Consider the following 20,673-nt stretch of genomic DNA (forward strand, 5'->3'; position numbering starts at 1 on the left):
AAGAACGACTTAAAGAACGTCCAAAACGGACATCCGGAACCCTGAAAACCACCCAAAACTGTCCTGAATGATTTTTCGACGACAATAATCGATTATCATATGTGATAATCGATTATTTGTGAGACATTTGAAGAGGATACAACTCTCAGACTAAAATAATCGATTATCTCACTGTATAATCGATTATTCTTATCAATTTTTGACAGTAACACGATTTTTTTCTGGTTTTGGTGCATCTTAGACATATCCAAATGAAGAGATTAAAATCTATAACTCCCATATTGATATGAAACATGTTTATAGATGAAAGTAAAGCATTGCATTGGTCATTTGGATAAGAATTAGATGTACTAAACCAACTCAATTTCTACTCCAAAACGTCTAACTCAATAACTAGAGGACCCCAAACCCAATTTTATTAACTCAGGACCCAATTTCAATCCTACCATGTTACTAATGGCTTTGCTCAATTTTTATGACCCTAACCAGTTCTAATAGACTCATACCAGCCAACCCTACTGTCCAATTTCACTCAAGAGTCCCTAGGCTCAAATCCTCTACCTCAGTTCCTCTCAAAAGGCATAAAACATTACTCTCTTAACCTTTTACTCTTCTCGCAAGACCAACTCATCAATTCCATTCCAACCACTCTTTACTACCCAATTGGTCAACGGAGAAGAATCAGATGTCTGAACGCATCAGTCTCACCTTCGACGCCAACACATATGACTAGTCACAACGTACTGGACCAGGCCAGGGCTGCTCTATGATCAGGGATGTGCCAACTCAGGTTTTTAAGATTCTTCTATCCTACCAACACAATGCTCTCAACAAGTCTCAAGTTATTTATCTAAGTCCTCTAAACTGTCCTATTGTGTTTTAGACTCCAATTTCCCCATTTCTCTATCTCACTTCCCTTTACAGTAAGCTAAAACAATACTTGTACTACCCATATTGACTATTTCCCAGAGTTCTTACTCCAATCCAGAAATCCAGTACAAGCAACACAATGCTTATCCAAGTTAAACAAGGTTCAATATACCATGGATACACACTTCCACATATTTAACAGATATCAATCAACATGCTCAATTTCAGCATCATAACACATGACAATTTATACTCAACCGTACATAGCAATTTAAATCAACACACCAATTCAAGACTTAACATGCATATATCTCATAAATTAATTTCAAACAAAATAACTAGCTCCCCTTACCTTGAAGTTGAGCAGCACGACCTACTGGAGTGCCCTAACAGTACCCTCTACACAAAGTGAAACTTGACAGAACCTACAGATCACCGAATTGGTGATAGAACATAGTTCTTAGAGCTCAAATAGACAGAGAATGGAAAGAAAACCGTACAAGGTACGTGAACCCAGCAAAGTCACATGCCCTAGGTTCTAGAACAGTGAAAGAGAAGGGGAAAAGGAAACTTACTGGTCGGAACGAAAATACGATCGGTTCAAAAGGAAGCCTTTGGCTTGGTGGACGTCTGAGCACCTTCCAACCCAAGATTGAACGGTTCAAAGAGTTGGAAATTTAGAGAGAAGGCAGAGAAGAGTTTAGGGCAAAGGTTTCTTTTTAGAGAGAGAAAGGGAAAAGCAGAAATGGATTACTTTTGCTTTTGGGGAAATGACCCTGGCTAAAGTAAGGTTCCCTTAGTCTGGGCCTGGCTGCCCCCAACTAGGGCCCAATGGTCTTATAATTTTCTAGGTCCTCACAAAGAACACCTTTACAAACATAAATAAAACCCCATTGCTTAAAATAAAACAGTATTTACCACGTGGCATACAGTTAGCCACATCATAAAAAGTTTAACGATATTGGTGTTGGAAAATTAAATCTTGAGTTTCTATAAAAAGAGAGATGAAAATGAATGAATATTTAAAAAAAATGAACTAAAACCAAATTCGCATAATGGTTGAGGGGACAAAAACATATTTAACCCTTTATATGTTCATTTTGTTAATCTTTATTTAATGTTGGACTATAACTTCACACTTCAATTACTCGTAGCTATAAAATGTTGAAAAGCATACCAAAGGAATATTGTATTAAAGAAATAGAAATTTGAAGTTTCTTAATATTTCAATGTTTGAAATAAATACATATTGCTATAAAGAATAACCAATAACAAAGATGTTTAATTAACAAAAGAATACATTAAGAAACAACAACAAAAATACAATATTATTATAAAACAGCTTTTTTAGACTACTTACCAAAATTGTTTCCTTGTTGTAAGTTTGTACCTATTCGGTTTAATTTGATAATGGTGATTACAAAAGGTGAGGATCGTGCACTCAAATGAGGTACGTTTTTCTTTTACTTAATTTGATTTTTTTTTTAAATTTATGCTGGCATATAACAAGTTTAAAAACACAAAGGAGAAGAAGAACAAATTGGAAGGAAATAATATAAAAAGAAACAATTTTTTTGTTATTTTTTAATTATTTGGAAAACAGGAAATTTAGAAATGTAATAAGGAACAAGTTTGAATCGAAAAGAAAAAACCAATATTTTTTAGGGTTTTTTAAAAAGGCTATAGCAGAAAGAAACGCAGGGTAATTAAAAGCAAACTTAAAATATACAGAAAATATATGTTTCTTAAGCTTCTTTATTTTTTTTTATTTTAGAAACCCAAAGGTTTAAAGGATAAAAATAGGATGTAAATGAAAGAAAAAAGTTTGATGAGATTCAGAATTGAGTTGAAATGTTTGTTTTTCGTTGCTTTGCATCAGTAAACACTGAGCCAAAACCCTTATATATAGAGTGGGAGAGGATATTATCATGAGACAAAGAGAGGCTATGTTCTATGCTTGGCATGAGAAGAAAAAAGATAATTAAAGATAAAAAGTTGTTTTACTCTGCACCTATGATAATTTCATTTTGTATTTTCAAATTGTTTTAAAATTCTAAAATGGTTCTCTACAAATCAGAAAAACTCTACAATTTATTTTTTTTATTAAATTTCAAAATTTGTTCAAAATGTTTAAAAAATGTTTTATCGAATTTCAAAATTTAACGAAGAATAAATCTAAATTTCAAAATTTGATAAAGAAATTTTTTTTGTTAAATTTTGAAATCAAATAAAAACAAAATTTTCATCGGATTTCGAAAATTAGATGTATAAGATAAAATTATTATAGGTACAAGATGATCGGATAAGAAACATTTTCAATCTTTTCATTGTGTGTTCGAATTTCTATTGCATGTATAAAGGTCTAACACCATAATAAAGGACGAGTTAATAATCACGATTTCAATATGATAGTTTTGTATAATACAATTATTGGTAAATTATCACTCTTTTTTGTTTGGAATGTAGTATTGGTCAATAATGTTAACTAATAAAATATGTATATAAATTATGACATTTTTGTGTAGATATTTATTTTCTTCCATATCAGTTAATTTGGAATACAAATTGTAAGATCTTTGGAGTAAATAATTGTAAGAAGTATGATTGTAAGGAGTATGATCTGAGTGGTTTATTCAAAGAACGAGCTTGAATTTCAAATAATTAATGTGATGTGATCAATGACAAGGAATATAAAGTCATAGAATAGGGGCATAAATTAAAGTCATAGAAAGGTATGATCTTATTCGGTGCATCCACTTTAGAGAAAAAGCAGTGGTGGCAATAAGTTAAAGCCTTTCTTCACCAATTAAATAACTAATGTAGAAAATTATTTTCGATACTGATTAATGCAATAATCAATAAACAATATGTCGCTTTTTTTAATAACCTCTGTGTTATGTATGCATCTCACTCGGTAAATCAGAAAATCAACAAAGAATACTTATTCCAAATAAAAGTTAAGTTCATCACCCATCACAAAGATTTTATTAAAAAATAAAAAATAAATAAAAATATAGAAAACCATACTAAATTCATAATAAAATTACATCTCACACACACAAAAAAGAAACCTATTATAAAGGAACTCATAATTTCTTTCACAAAAATCATTTTACACTTTGAACTATAATTGCAGAAGGTAAGAATTTAACATTACCACAATAAATAATGAAAACTATAATTAATCTAAAAATTGTTAAAGAAAAACAAAACCTACATTACCGGTGTCCATGAATTCCTAATCTTTGCAGAGATTATGGCTGACATCCAGTAATAGTCACCTTTGTTTATTTCACTAAAATGAATATAAAATAAATAAAAAATCATTACATGACATGATTATTATTATTATTATGAATCAAGGAATGTAAATTATCAATATACATATTGGTAGGTAAAATATATTGGAATGAAATACGTTGCTTCTCCCACTAAAATGTTATAAATTTGTTTTTAATATCTCTTCAATTTTGTGTCCAGATTTAATATCTGCATGTAGTATATCTTTAAATGAATGCACTTTTAATGCAAAGAAACATCTTTTTTTCTTCATTGCACCGTGAAAAAGAAAACTGAACTTAGATTTTTTAATGAATTATTTGGCCTATAGAGAATATGCAACTAACTTAAAATTCAAACCAAACAATAGATAATTCATAACAATGTAGGTGAATGTTAGACGTAAAACCACTTAAAAATAAGATTTATCATTAACCTTTATTCGGATGTGTAATTATCACCATCACTGCTTCCTCTATCAGTTGATTCCATGACGGAATCCCCCTCAACCTAAAACCAAATTAAAAGAATAATTAATACAAGTATCCTTTCAACATATTTTCAAAATGGGTTAAATGTGATTTTTGAACATTTTGCATTATTGGAATTAGCTTGCCCTTTTTATTTTGCTCCAGTTAGTTCAAGTACTTTCAATATCAATTTGAAGCAGTGTTTCATATACAGGGAATGGGAAAAGTATGGAGCAAAAATATCACACACGAACAATATTAATGTAACCATAGGGAAATCATAAAAATTACAGTATAGCAGGATGATGCATAGCTACATTTGGAAATATGTTGCAGAGGGTGTGAATGTACGTTTAAAAAATGAAAATTGATATTGTAATATGTTTTTGGTTTCTCAGATGTATCCTTTTTTCACGACAAACTTGTTTTAAGCATAAATATGTTTTAAGCATAAAATACAGCATGATTGCAATATGGACAGACCTATAAGTGTGACAGTAAGCTTATAAACATACAAGAATTCAATTTTCCAAAATGAATTCCGCACCTGTTTGTGACACAAGTTCTTGATTGTAGTGTTGAGATCATCGTGGAAGGTTAAATCAAAATCTCCAATCGAACTTCCAACCCCAGAAAAAAATGGTGCATTTATGTCTCCTTGGGAGAAAGTCTTCATATTGGGGCATTTAGATAAAGTTACTTTTTTTAAACGTGAAAATTGCAACTTGGCTTTCCCTGAATAAAAGCTTCCAAGCAATGGTAAGGAATCCAGATTTAATGTTTTGAGCCATCCAAATATGATCTCATGAGAAGCATCTTCATTTTGATTTTTGACTATTTCTTTTATTGATGTACAATTTTGTATAGATAGGTCCACAAGTTGCACCAAGCTTTTGGCAACGGAAAATGTGAACAGATACTCCATCCTTATACAGTCTGTCACATGCAACAATTTCATATTCATGAAAGATACTGCACCTGACACTAATTTTACTACTTGCGGACACTCAATAAGCTCTAATGATTCAAGTCTTTCTGAGTATGGTTTTACCCATGGGTGCTCCAACCCTATAGACTTCAACTCTTCAAGGTTATCTAGGGTTAAATGTTTCAATCTGGAAAGTATTTTATCATGAACTTTGAGCTTTTTGGAGGGAAATATCTCCGCCAGACCAAAGTAATCCGACAGTTTAAGATGTTCTAAACTGGGTACCTTGCGAAGGAAATCAAAAGGCAGAGTATCTTTCCTGTTGTCTTCATACTCATCCTCTTGGCATAGCAGAAGAAGATTTAATTTGCGAAAGAGGTCTTGCGGCAAATTTGCATGGCTCAACAAGATAATGCTTTCCTCATTGAGGGTCAATTCCTTCAGTTTGGGAACAACCTAGCAAAGTCAAACAAATTCCAAAGAAAATGGTGGCAGTTAGAAGGAGGTGTTGATAAGAAGAGGAAATGAAAAAAGTTGGGATTCAAAAGGGATAAAGCTGTCACCTTTTCAATCAAGAAAAGAGGCTGTTGAAGACGGCTAATTGTAATTGTAGAACTAACTTGAATTTCTATAACTGATTCTTTCTGACTATCATGAAATTCCGAACTGAATAACTTTAACTTAGGTCAATAGGAAACGTCTAAGGTTTCTAACAAGGGGCATACCAGATGGTGTTTACCAGGATAAAAGCAACTAAGTCGTGGCAGCCTAAAAAGAGTTAAAAGAAACAAACAAGGGAATTTGAACATTTTAGTTGTTTCAAGCTCTATTTCATCATCCTTTCCAACAATATCTACCAACTTCTCACAATTCTGTATATCAAGTTCGTCAAGCTTTACAAGATTTCTGGCAAGGCATGAAGGGAACAGTGCTTCCAACTCCCCACAATCAGAGACAAACACTTCTTCCAAATTGGGAAAGCTGACAATTCCTAGAGGATTTTTGTTCCATACACACTTCAAATTTGGCAGGGTATCTAAAGTAAGCTTTTTCAATCGAGACACTATTCCCTTTTTCTCCGTGTCAAGATCATTTACATCAAATATTTTCCCCATTTCCTTGCAGCTTTTTACCTCCAATTCTTCCAAGCTCTTTAAGCAAAGAAGTACTTGAGATGGAATCAGATGATCCTTTGTCACGTTGTTCACCACCAATGATTTTAAACTGCTAAAATTATTATCATGAAATGCAGCTTTGCTGTGCAAAATTTTCTCCAGCTTAGAATCATCCGCAAGAGTTAAATGCTTTGAATGTTCATCCGAAACCTGTGAAAATGAAGAAGTGTGAAAAGTAGATTTGGCAAGACAAATATAAAATCTTGAAAAAGATAACAGCAAGTCAATTATATCATTTGTTATGTGTGTGTAATATATATACATGTGTGTGTATATATAATTAAAATATACATACATTTTTAATATCAAGACATGATATCCACGTTTTTTGTGATTTTTGCAAAACTATTAGATTAGAACATTCAATTTAAGAACGATTATGTAAGAGGATTGTGTCTACAAGGTTGTTTAGTTATGACTTCTTTTTAATCACTCAAGGTTATATCTAATTCATTTTAATGTTTTATTTGGATTCTCTTGATGATATGCTTAGATGATTTAAGAGTGAAATTTCTATTTTTATAAAGATCAAATAGAAGATGTGGTCAATTATGGACAATGAAACTAATAGTACATAAATTAGCATTTTCTAAGTGATATAATAATAAGCAAACGAACACATGTCAAAATCGTACCCAAATAGAAACATAAAACCTTGTTTGTAGTCAAACAAATGTGCTTTACATTGCTAAAACATAAAATTAAGCATATTAAAAATAATATAAATACACTTTGGCATGCATCTTCCATTGAGGATTTTGGACAAACCAGTAGTTTGTATCTATTAACAATTACCCTTCTATGTTACCAATATTACCTCACAACATAAAAAAAAAAATCAACTAGATTCTGCTTCGTACTCAATCATGTAGTAACTTTTTAATCTATACTATTTTAGATTTTAGATTTTAGATTTATAGACTTTATACATAAGTGAAAGTAGAGGATGCTGGATATATAAGTATCCAATAGGCATGAGGATAGGATTAAAGCTGATACCCACACAAAAATGGAAGCAAATTCTAGTTTTTTTAAAAAATAAAAACGGGTGGTACCCAATCCAAACTCAACCTCTTGTCATCCCTATACTTATTAGGCCAATGTGATAAATACATAAAGATTTTGGAAAATTTATCATATAAAAGTTGTGAAAACTTTCTAATCTGAAACTAAGTATTCCCAAAAATACTCATGTCTATTCAAACAAATTTTAATCATTCCTATAAATTATGAATCAATACATCACCAAGCACCTCCTTTGGTGTAGGGAATTTTTCAGAGGGAAACGAAGTTATTCCAAAAGTTTCTTTCAAACATGGTAATAAAATCCTTCTTATATAAATTAAAAATTAATTTTTGCTCAAAAAATATAATGGGGAATCAAGGAGACCCATTTGAATTAATTAAATTCACTGAGAATATTGATCTAATTTGGGTAATGAATTACTTACGTGTTGGTGAAGCCACCGGACTGTCGAGTTGAGATCATTGTGGAAGTGGAAATCAGAATCCTTCAAAGAAGTTTTAATCCCCGAAAACATTGGGGCATTTAAACCTCCTTTAGAGAATGTATTCATTTTGGGACATTTAACTATCGTCACTGTACTCAAACATGGCAATTGCAACATGGCATTCCCTGAATAAAAGCTTACTAGCTTTGATAAGAAATTCAACTTTAATTTTTTGAGCCGTCCAAGTATGATCTCCTCATAGGCATCTTCATCTTCATTTTTTACTATTTCTTTCATTGATTCACAATTTAGTACTGTTAGGATCTCAAGTTGCACCAAACTTTTGGCAGTTGAAAAAGTGAATAAATTCTTCATCTCTTCACACGACTCAACAGCCAACTGTTTCAGATTGCTGAAAGATACCACATCGGACACTAATTTTTCTAACCGGGGGCACTCCTCTAGCTTTAAAAAATCAAGCTTTTTAGTGTATGGCTTTATCCATGAGTGCTCTAACCCTATTGTGTCCAGCTCTGGAAGGTTATTTAGGGTTAATTTTCTCAATCTGACAAGTATTCTTTCATGATATTGGAGTGTTTGAGATGGAAATATCTCCATTAGACCAAAGCACTCATACACTTGAAGATGTTCTAAACTGGGCACCTTGTGAAGGAAATGAAAAGGAAAAGTATATTTCTTATTGTTCTCATCCTCAAAGCACAGCTGAAGAAGATGTAATTTGCAAAGGAGGTCTTGTGGCAAATATGCATGGCTCAACAAGATAATGCTTTCCTCATTGACTGTCAATTCTTTCAGTTTGGGAACAACCTAGCAAGCTAAACAAATTCCAAAGAAAATGGTGACAGTTAGAAGCTAGGAGAAAAATACTGAAAAGGAAAAAAGAAAAAAAGATTGAAATTCAAATGCTTTGTCACCTCTTCAACCGAAAACAGAGGTTGCTGACTCCAGGTAGTTGTAATTGGAACACTAACTTGACTCTCTGTAACTGCTTCTTTGTAACTATCATGAAATTTTGATGTGAATAGCTTCAACATAGGACAACAAGACACGTCTAAGACATCTAACATGTGGCACTCCAACCGGTGTTTTCCAGGATAAAAGCAAGTAAGCAGTGGTAGATTATAAAGAAGCAACGAAAACAAACAAGGGAACTTAAACATTTCAGCTGTTCCAAGTTCCAGTGCATCTTCTTTTTCAACAATTTCTACAAGATTATCACACCACTGTATTTCAAGTGTCTGAAGCTTAAGTAGATTTATGGCAAGGGATGAAGGAAACAGTGATGCCAACTGTCCACAATCAAAAACAGACACTTCTTGCAAATTGGGAAAGCTAACAATTCCTTGAGGATTTTTTTTCCATACACGGCTCAAATTTGGCAATGTAGTTAAAGTGAGCTTTTTCAGTCGAGCCACTGTTCCTTTTTTCTTCGTGTCAATGTCATTTACATCAAATATTACCTCCACTGCCCCACAGCTTTCTACCTCCAATTCTTCTAAGTTCTTTAAGCAAGGAAGTAGATGAGATGGAATCACATGATTTTTTGTAATGTCCATCACCACCAATGTTTTTAAACTGTGAAAGTAGTTATCTTGAAAAGCAGCCTTGCTGCGCCAAATTTCCTCCAAATCAGAATCCGTTAAATGCTTTGAATGTTTGAAAGAAACCTACAAAAATGAATAAATATATATTACCTTAACCACCTCAGACTTTGAACTTCCAGTATAAAAGAGTAATGACATTTTCGGATCCCTCAATTTTTTTGGCTATCTCTACATCTCCTCAAGGAAGATAATGAAACCTTTCCTTCCTTCTTTTGTATCATAAATAGGAGGAAAAACTGTAGTGTATAAAATAAGAATTTGAAGGAAACTTTTTCTTTTTTTAATTTTAAACTTTTCTAAATTAATCCATAAAATATAACTATTATTTCAATAAAACCTTCTGTCAAAGGTTTAATTACTGATTAACAGAAGATGTCACATGACAATATTTATCTTCAATAAATCTAGATCATCAAATAAATTATTTAAAATATAAATTTCTGACATTTTTAATTAAAACACTCCAAATAAAAAAATACCAATAACACCACCAGCCACCATACCACCTAGAAAGTTTCAAAAGAAAACATCATTTGTGCCTAACCAGCTTATTTCCAGAGGTAATACTATGAATGGAACCAGAACTTCTTCTTCTTTGGATCTCACAAAAACCCTCCTGAAACTATAAACCTCTATGTTGCCTCAACATTTAACATGGCACAACCAGGACCAAACAAATGAACTAACACAAATCTTACAAATACACACTGTCTTGTATTGTTGGAGACATGACTGCATGTATTTGATTTAATTTATTTCTAAAAGATAATTACTGTCTTATATGACATAATTATCCAGTAGCAGAACATCAACTGAAAATTTACATTTGAAAGAAAAATGTGTGACAATGATAATGATTTCTAATATATGCATACCTTATCAGTGGAAAGTTTTTGCAGAGTGCTATTTAAATCACCTTCCCAATACCATCTGTCTTTTTCACCCACTAGAACATGTATTTTTCTTAGATTAGGTGCACTTTGGACTTCAGAGAATGTTTCCATTAGAAGACAATCACTTACTACTAAATTTTCAAGCAAGGGGAACTTTAAGTCACACTTCTCAGAACTGCAGAAACAGGTGAGGCTTGGTAGAGACACCAATTCTATAGCTTTCAGATGTCTAAACTCAATCACTTGTGTTTTTTCCTCTTCCGCAACAATTTTCTCAATCCCTTGACAGAGGCTTACCTTCATGATTGTTAGTTGAACCAAGGTCATGGCAGTTGAGGATGTGATTAAATTCCTCAGTCCTGAACAATTAGTTACTTCCAAATATGTCAAGTAACTGAAAGACACCGAGAAAGGCAATAAACTTTTCAAATTTAGGCATTCAGAAATGACTAAGCGCTCTATCCTTTGAAGAAGCAGGTCATGTTCAAAGCCTATATTCTGTAAATACCTCAAATTGTCAATTGCCAACTCCTTAAGTTGTACCACAACCCCAACTTTTTCATGTGCAGCAAGGCTTGTAGAAGCCCAAACCCCTTCGAAGAGACAATTTTTCAATGTAACGCTTTCCAAATTTGGAAGTCTATGAAGCAACCAAAAGAGAATCTCAGTATTCTCCAATCCAGACAAAACAAGTGATTGTAGTTTATGCATTCTATGAACACTAAAAATAGTCTCGTAACCACTTTGCTTCCTTCAAGCTAATTGACATATATTCCAAGTTGTGTATGACCTAAAAATAGTAGTTATCAAAGCAAATTTAGAGCCAAAATCATGCATGCTAAAATATGTATAATATAAGATGACTAAATATTTTGTTAAGAAATAAAAATATAACTTCCAACTCCTTCAACAAGAGTTTCATAAGTTTCATGGCTTTCTTTAAATCATGTTTTTTTTAACTTATACCTTTTCTGTAGCTAAAAAGATCGACTTCACTTGCAAATTTGTGGTTTCCTCCAACTTGCTACAAAAGAGTATAAATAATTTTTTCAAAAATGGCCATTCTATATCATGTGATCCTTGATAGAAACTCCTGAGTTCAAATAAATGTTCTAACGATAGAGTGTTTAGTTGAGGGAACCTAAAGGTGATAAGGTTTACATTTGATTGATAGTTACAAGCAACAACTTCCTCCATTTCCCAGCAATTACATACATCAAGTGTTTCCAGTTTTTCTAGGCCTTTGGCAACTGAGAGAGGAAAGAGATATTTTAACATTTTACTCTCATAAACAACAATGCTTTGGAGATTACTAAAATTAAGAATTTCATCAGTGTCCACCTTCCATATATGCACCAACTTTGGCAGCCCTTTTAAAAAGACACTATGCAAGTTTGTCCCATTTGTACCATAAGTTTGTGAAATATTTCCAAAATCAAATATGGTTTCCACTGACATACAATTAGTAATCACCACACTTTGAAGGCTCTGAAATCCTTCCCCCGTGTGACTAGGAAATATTGTCTCAAGTTTGTTGCATTCTCTTATTATCAAAGAATCCAAACTGCGGAAGGAATGAAAACCAATATAGGGCTGCCATAGGGTACTTAATTTTTCCATGCAGTTAACCTCCATTTTCTTCAACTTAGGAAAAATGTCAATATTCTGCTGCAAGAGGAAGTAGATTGAGTGATCAAATAAAAGACCTTAGCAATTAGGGACACTGCCATTAAGCAACAAATTAACCATAATTTAATTAAATTGAATGAATATACCTACCATTGCATCTTCTGCACAAAATATGTCCTCCATCAATTCACATCCACTTACAAAAAGACTCTGCAGATTCACTAAACTTTCAGACATGGAAAGTGACAATAAACATTTTAAATTGCCACAATCTGATACATTCAGTGTAATCAAACTTTGAAAGCAATGCAAAGATTTCTCATTCCATATCTGCGGGATGTTGATTGAAGACAACTCCAAGAACTCTAATTTGGGCATTGCAACCTATAAGAGCACATAATATTATTGTCTTAAGGATAAGTAACTTTGATGTACAAAAGTTGACTGACCCAATTGAAAGGGAAAGAGATCAAAACCATGAATTCTTACATCTTTTAGAGAAATAACATATCAAATTAAACATGAAAGTTTGCAAATGTGAAGTAAAGGATAAAAATCTATCATAATATTTATTTTAAATACCTTTCCATTGAAGAGTGAAAAGCAAGCATTTGTATCTTGACCAGCTACTGCGGTAATTTCTTTGAGCTCCCTGTTTTGTACTTGGTCTTCTGATGATTCAGAGATGGAAGGCATTTTATCGTTGGTATACAAACAAAAAAATGCTGGTAAAGATTGCAATGTTAAAAATCGTAATTGAGGAAACTCAATCTTGTCAGTTTGCACATCACTAACAATATCAGATTCTTTTTCAACATAAACAATCTCCTTTAAAGAATCACAATCACACACTTCAATTGTTTCAAGCATGGTGAGACGACTGAGCATGAAAAATGGGAATATACTTTCCAATTGACCACATGTTTTAATCTTGATGATCTTTAATCTGCAGAAGGAGGCCTCTGTGAGTTGATTGTCACATATTTTCTCCAAATTCTCCAATTTGTAAAGACACATGGACTCCAATTTGGGGAAAGCAAATAAAGGGTGAAATCGCTTCACAGAGTTAATAATGTACAAAAGGCCAACATTGTTTACAATAAACAAATGTTTTAAATTTGGAAACCCTTCAACATTCAATTCGTAGAAAACATCATGAACATCATTGAGTTCTCCTAGAAGCAAATATTCAACTCTTTTGAACAACATTTTAATCCATTTTTCAGAATGAATGTTAATACCATCTTTTAGGTTCAATGCCAAAAATTTCACTACTTCATACTTGTCAGGGATTTTGAATTCTCCCACTGAAAGCATGTTAATTTCTCCAATGATAATCTTGTAGCTATCCAACTTGTCAAAGAATAAGTTTTGTGGAAAATGGGCAACACTTGGAATGTGTATGTCTAAACTTCTTAATTGCTTCAAGTGCCCCAATTCAGAAAGACTAGCATTCTTACTTTGGATTTCCTCATTAGTTTCCCTCAAAATCAAGTCATCTCTCATATAAAACTCTTCCAAACTGTTCATCCCTAATATCATATTGGAAGTTATTGCTCTTAATTGCGAGCAATTGCTTAAGTCCAAAAATTGCAACTTATCCAATTGCCTCAATTCAACAGGCAAATTTTCAATATTAGATCCTGAAAGAGAAAGAATTCGTAATTTCTTTAACTCTCCCATGATTGATAAGTTATTTCTTAGAGTGCATCTCTCCAAACAAAGCATCTTTAGGTTTGCTAGGCATGTAATTGAAGAAGGTAACCATGACAAATTAACACCAGTCAATATCAATACTTTGAGTTCAATCATATATTTAAAAAGGTCATCTGGTATTTTCAAAAGATCATCTTTACTGTCAATATGGAAGACTTCAAGTCTAGAACAATATTTACTCTCAAGAAGCCCAACAATTTCACAATAATGTAAAACAATAGCTGTGTACCTTTCCAATTTATCCTTGTGAGGCCACTCATATAGTTCGCCATTTTTCATGAAAAATACATTTTTCTCTTTAGTTGAAATTGAAAGAGCAACGTCGCGCACAATGTCATGCATGTTGAAACAGTCATTAGAATAACTTTTCATCAGCAAACTTGACTCGGTTAGCTCTTCCATCAACACATTTACTCTAGACTTTGTTTCTCTTATTGTGAAAACCCCTTGAAGCATATCCAAACCAATACAGAACTTGACTAAGTCCATAATCGAAAAATCACTTCCCATTCTAGCACATTGTAAGAAAATATGCTTAAGCTCCTCAGTTTTTAGATGATCATAACTTAACCTTGCAGAGAATTCAATAGGTTCCTGACCTCCAGTAAAATTTTGTCTTTCAATTTGTCGACAAACATCCTCCCACACATAATGGCTCTTATTCTTTAATGTTTTTCCAATGGAAATCAATGCTATGGGCAAGCCAGCGCACATTTTGGATATTTCAATAACTTTGTCATCAAATGCAGAATTGGTAACACTTATTTCAGCCATTTTCTTAAGTAAAGCCTCTCCCTCCTTTTGGTCAAGGACTCCTAATGGGAAAGTTGATCTTTCTTGGACATCCATTTGATTACATAATACTTCTTTATTTCTAGATGTTAAGAAAATTTTGAATCCTTTGTGATCAACAGATAACTTTTCTTTTTTAATCTTATTGTAGTCACTAGATAATTTTTCTTTCTTCATCTTATTGGAATCAGCAGGTAACTTTTCTGTCTCCACCTTTTTATAACCATAATCAGCAACATCCTTGGCAACCTTTTGGCTGACACCATCATCTTCATTACGTTGAATCCCCAGTCTGTTCAAGTCCAATCCATTCCAGAGATCATCTAGGATTATAAGGGTATTCTCCTTTTCTTTCTTTAATCTTTTTCGAATACGATCTGCTCTTACAATCTCACTTTCCTCTTCCAATCTCATTCCTAACATCTCAGCAATTTGTCCTTGAACTTTCTTTATGTCAGGATTTCTTGTTATATTTGCCATAACCACCTTATTGAACAACTTCCTTTCTTTACCTTGCTTAGCAACTTCTTTGACTAAAGTGGTCTTTCCCACACCTCCAACACCGTAAACTCCAATCATACTAATTGTAGAGTCTTCAAGTGCTTGCATAATCATTCCCATAATTTTCTTTCTCGACGTGAAACTTTCATAACCAGTGTTTGACAAAGCAGCATCCATGGATGGGCCTATATGATATGAGACTTTATTAAACTTTTTATTCAAAAGTTCATCTGCTATGATTTCCTCTACAATCTTCGTAGCTTTTCTTCCTAGCCTATACCTCAACTGCAAGTTATTAGGAAAGAAACCAATGGAACCCCTTGTCTTCTCATGGCGTTTATCGCACAGGAAATTTTCATATTCTTTGATCTTCTCATCCACATGTTTCAACCAATGTTTAACATCTTCTTCAATTTCTTCTGCATTAAAATCATTTTGCACCCTCTTTCTAGTATCATCAAGCATCTCAATACGATGTTTCACCTCTTCAAATTTGCCATTGTAATTACAAAAGTAACCCAAATGACGGGTAACCAGATTTTCCCCAAATTTAAAAGACTATACTTGAAAAGCTACTAAACAAATCTTGTTTATAAGCTCTTAAAGTTGTTTAGGCAGAAACAAATTGAATATAGTCTTGTAAACATATATCTAAGTGGGTAACAAAATGGGTGGGGGAATTATAAAATATTGGTAGGGTGGGTTTTCTTTACTGTTTTATGAATTTCTTATGTTGTCTTTATCGTAATATTAGATTTTATTTTTTATCTTTTTGTTCTAATGTGATACCTAACATAATTGAGGTCATTGATGCAATTTTTGTAATTGGTTATATGGAGTTAGAAATACCACCACAAATTGTTACCTTTTTTAGGGTTTAAAGGCACCATAAACTAATTTTAAAGAACCAAATACAAAAAATGTAGAAGAATAAAGATTCAATTAAAAAAATTACTAACCTAATTAAAAATTCATAAAAAAGATTATGACCTACTAATGTATTAAACCAAAAAATAATATTGTTATGAAAAATAATTATGAAATAATACATGTTATATCAATGTTAGAAGTCACACATTGACTAGAGATAAAGTCAAATTACCATATATAAGTGGGTACAAACCTTACTTTATAAGTTGGTTTTATGAGATTGAGTTAGATTTAAAATTCACTTTTTAATATAGTATCAAAATCTATTATTGAGATTTGTTGAATCTATTGGACCTGACTGGTTAGCAAGTGATGTCTTATACTAAAGAATTATACTCTAATCTTTGACCTCACACAAATGGTGACACCTTTCCCATGTTCGAGATTACTTTTCTCCATCTATTTTTTCCATGGATATTAAGAATGTCTTCTTCCATGATGAGTTGCGTGTCCAGTTTATTGTATGTTGAGGCTCAACCACCTTGAATGTGAACTTTGATGTTCCATATATGGCTTGAAGTAGTCTTCATGTGCCTAGTGTGGTCATTTTAGCTTTGATACTAGTTCTTGTGAGGTTGATCACTTTATCTCCCATTCACTCCCCATATAGTCTAGACATATATTGGGTGATCTATGACTCTGTCATCACTAGTAATGATTTTCATAACATCCAAGGCTAGAGGACCTTTGTAGTTAGTTTTAAATAAGACTTGAGTGCACTAAAATATTTTTTTGGACATTGAGTTGCTCAATCCACCTTTAGCATTGTCTTTTCCCAACACAAGTATACTCTAGATATTCTTACTAAGACTGGTAGTTTTAGATATTCATCCCAATTACACTCCTATATAGTTGTCAAAACAGAATGGTCTTGGCCTGACCCACTTAAAATTTAATCTTAAATATATCAACTTAATCTAGCCCAGCATGGATTAATAGGTTAAACAAGCAAGTTCATCTAAAATTAAAACAATTATTTTAAAATAAAAACACAAAAAATCACTTATTAGAACTTTTTTATATATTTGGAGTTAGAAATCCTACATGGCCTAGAGATTTTAATAGATGCAAACCTCACCTTATAAGCCACTTTTAATAGATTTCATTTTCTTAAGATTTAGTAAATCATAATACATGAAAACTAAGACTCCATTACTAAGAATTAGAGATTTCACATAATATATAATGCTTATTGTTAGAATTTGTTTTATTTATATCAGAATCATTGTTTTTTATTAGTTATATTTTTTTCCTTATTTAACAGATTATAATTATTGTGAATAATGGGGATATCCCTGAATCATAGGGATCTGGTTGTTTAGGAGTTATTATTATGCTTCCTTAAATAGCTTCCTAGCCTTGTATATATGGATTGTATTCTCAACATAATAACATATGAGATTCTACCCTAAATTGTGAGATGGTATCAAAGCTCTCAAATTCTGGTAGTTGCCTTTGACTGTGCACACCAAAACCCTAGACGACAGTCTTCATTGTTGTCGCACACAAAACCCTAAACGGCAGCCTTATTATTATCGCACACAAAACCCTAGACAGCAAGCAACTTTCATTGATGTTGTGTTTCTTGCAGTGCTACTTTACGGTTGTGTGGACATGGAAGACCAACATGCTGAAGTGGGAAATATTGGGTCACAGAGCAATCAGGAACAACTGCAGAACCTCAACACTGTCTACCGATTGAATGGGAAGAATTATTTGAAATGGGCCCAGCTTGTTTGCAGAACTTTGAAAGGAAAAGGGAAGGCTAACCACTTGACTGAAGATGCTCCTAAAGAAGAAGATCCCAAATTTACAACATGTGGATGGAGAGGATTCTATGATCATGGCATGGCTATGGAATTCCATGATCCCAGAAATCACTGATACTTGCATGTTTCTTGATTCGACCAAGGAAATTTGGAATGCCATGGAGCAAACATACTCCAAAGCTAAAGATGCTGCTCAAATATATGATGTGAAGGTGAAAATTGTTGCTGCAAAACAGGGCAACAAGATTGTTACAAAGTATGCCAATCTACTTAAATCCCTATGGATGGAATTAGACCATTACAGGGTAATCAAAGCCAAGTGCTCAGATGATTTTGCAATGCTCAAAGAGTATATTGAGCAAGATAGAGTCTATGATTTTTTGGTGGGGCTAAACTTTGATTTTGATCAAGTGAGAGTCCAGATCCTTGGAAAAGAAAAAATTACAGGTATTAATGAAGTAGTAGCTATGGTCAAAAGTGAAGAAAGTAGAAGGGGAACAATGCTAGAAACTCTAACCATGTAAAATTCAGCCATGGTAGCTGCTGGATCGGCCATGATGGTTGCCAAAAAAAATGGGGAATAACCAATATGGAGAAGAAAGGTGAAGGAGTACGGTGTACCTTCTGTAACAAGCCTCGCCACACTCGTGATAAATGTTGGAAGCTGGACGGAAAGCCACCTAGTAGAGATTGAGGATCCCAACACCGTGACAAGGAGTGGGGAAGAAAGGGAGACAACACTAGAAAGGGTGGACAGGCACACATAGGTGCTACAACCAATGAAGAAAACATAGGAGGAGTGCTTTAACCAGGATGAAGTAGAGTAGATGAGGTCATTCCTCACCAAGTTGGATAAGTCACCAGGTAGTTGTTCTCTAGCACATTCAGGTACGTTTGACGAGTTCCTTTCTTTTGGACTGAATGCCTCAGATAAAAACCATAACCCATATTAGATACTAGATTCTGGGGCAACCGACCACATGACACCCCTACCTTAAAATTTCTTGTCTTACACCCCTTGCCCTGCAACAAGAAAATATCCACAGTCGATAGCTCTCTAATGACTACAGCAGGTCAAAGAGCAGTTCAAATAAGCCCATCTATAACCCTTAAAAATGTCCTTCATATTCCTAAATTGTCTGTCAGTTTAGTTTCCCTAAAAAAAACCCATACAAGATCTATCATGTAATGCTACTTTTTATGACAATGTTTGTATTTTACAGAACAAGTACTCAGGGAGGACGATTGGACATGCTAGAGAAGGGAATGGCTTGTATTACTTGGACCATCCAAATCTGCCACCAGACCTGGAAAATAACACCTCTTTTTTCTCTGATTCAATAAAGACCAGTAGAGAAAAGGTCTTCCTACATCACTGTCGCCTTGGACATCCTTCCTTTAGAGTCATAAAGTTGTTATTCCCTTCCCTTTTTAGCAAATTATATGTGGCAAGTCTCAATTGTGATGTGTGTGAACTTGCTAAGCACAAACGTGTTCCTTTTCCAGTTAGTAATAATAAGAGCACTTTTCCCTTTTATTTAATTCATACAGATGTGTGGTGTCCCTCAATTGTCCCAAATGTTTCTGGTGCCCTTTGGTTTTGTTAGATGTTAAGATGTGTGTTTCTGTTATTTGGGCTCAGCCTATTCTGTATTAAGGGCATTGGCCCATATCCTACAATAGAAATAAACTACCCTATGTGTATGCAAAACACACAAGGGATATTTTCTCCCAATCTTCTCTATTTCTCACATGGTATTTAGAGCATAGGAATAGTTCCAACCAACTCCATGGTCTCCGGCACCCATCACCGCCGTTGTCGATGCTGTTGCCGTCGTCCCCGCCGCCGCTGCCGTCGCCGGAGTTCCAGAATCGATCGACGACCACACCATCGGAATCGTCTCGGTCGGGCGACCACCGCGGTACAAAGATCGCGGCAAACGGACCACCCACGCGTCGCCGCTACAATCACCGCTGCTGTCGCTTCCCATCGCTCGTGTCGACGCGTCGCCGAAGAGTTCTGCCGCCGATCAGAACCACCATGATCGCCTCATCGCCCTCTTTCTGGATTTGTGGTCGTTGTGTCAATCGAAGCACTTTGGATTTTTAGGGTTTCTCCCTCTCCATGGCGTCTTCCTCGTCTACAAACACCTCTGTTGGTGGCTCATCTTCTGATCCCTCAATATACACCAATTATGTGAATATACACTTGTGCATTGACAAGTTAGATGGCACAAATTATGCAACATGGGCGTCCGACATCAAACTTTGGTTGAAGAGTCAGGGGTACTTAGATCACCTTACTCAAAATGTGACTTCTGCTACCATAGATGATACTTTTACGCTGGATGAAGATTGATGCTCAGTTATGCATTGTTATAAAGTCCACCATTCACTCCTTACTAAAACAAATGTTTCGATCATATGAAACATGTTCAGAAGTATGGGCACAAGCGAAGTTGTTATACAAAATGACACTCAATGTCTTTATGGTGTTTGTCAGGATCTATTAACTGTTATTGGTCTATGCAATCCTGGTCCCATGGCAGAATATTTGGGTAAAATTCATGCCCTTCTTCATGATTTTAGTGATATATTACCTCCTGCTTCCACTCCTGCTGAGGAATTGGAACAACGATCAAAGT

General features: G+C 33.9%; 1 protein-coding gene and 1 pseudogene across 1 annotated transcript; one reads left to right on the forward strand and one right to left on the reverse strand.

Annotated features, from left to right (window-relative positions):
- Positions 1 to 4,084: 4,084 nt before the first annotated feature.
- Positions 4,085 to 16,636, reverse strand: LOC148197316 (uncharacterized). Its single transcript, XM_088093663.1, is given in 12 exon segments — positions 4,085 to 4,165; positions 4,586 to 4,659; positions 5,167 to 6,003; positions 6,111 to 6,872; positions 8,174 to 9,001; positions 9,109 to 9,861; positions 10,674 to 11,418; positions 11,420 to 11,481; positions 11,658 to 12,359; positions 12,471 to 12,704; positions 12,903 to 15,887; positions 16,628 to 16,636. Coding segments are annotated over 11 exon segments (7,989 nt in total). The 3' UTR covers positions 4,085 to 4,165; positions 4,586 to 4,587.
- A 1,183-nt stretch (positions 16,637 to 17,819) lies between these two features.
- On the forward strand, positions 17,820 to 19,286 carry LOC148197317 (uncharacterized; annotated as a pseudogene).
- Positions 19,287 to 20,673: the final 1,387 nt, after the last annotated feature.

This window comes from Vigna umbellata, chromosome 6, assembly GCF_029865625.1.
Source record: "Vigna umbellata cultivar VRB3 chromosome 6, Vumbellata_1.0, whole genome shotgun sequence".
Classification (NCBI taxonomy): Eukaryota; Viridiplantae; Streptophyta; class Magnoliopsida; order Fabales; family Fabaceae; genus Vigna; species Vigna umbellata.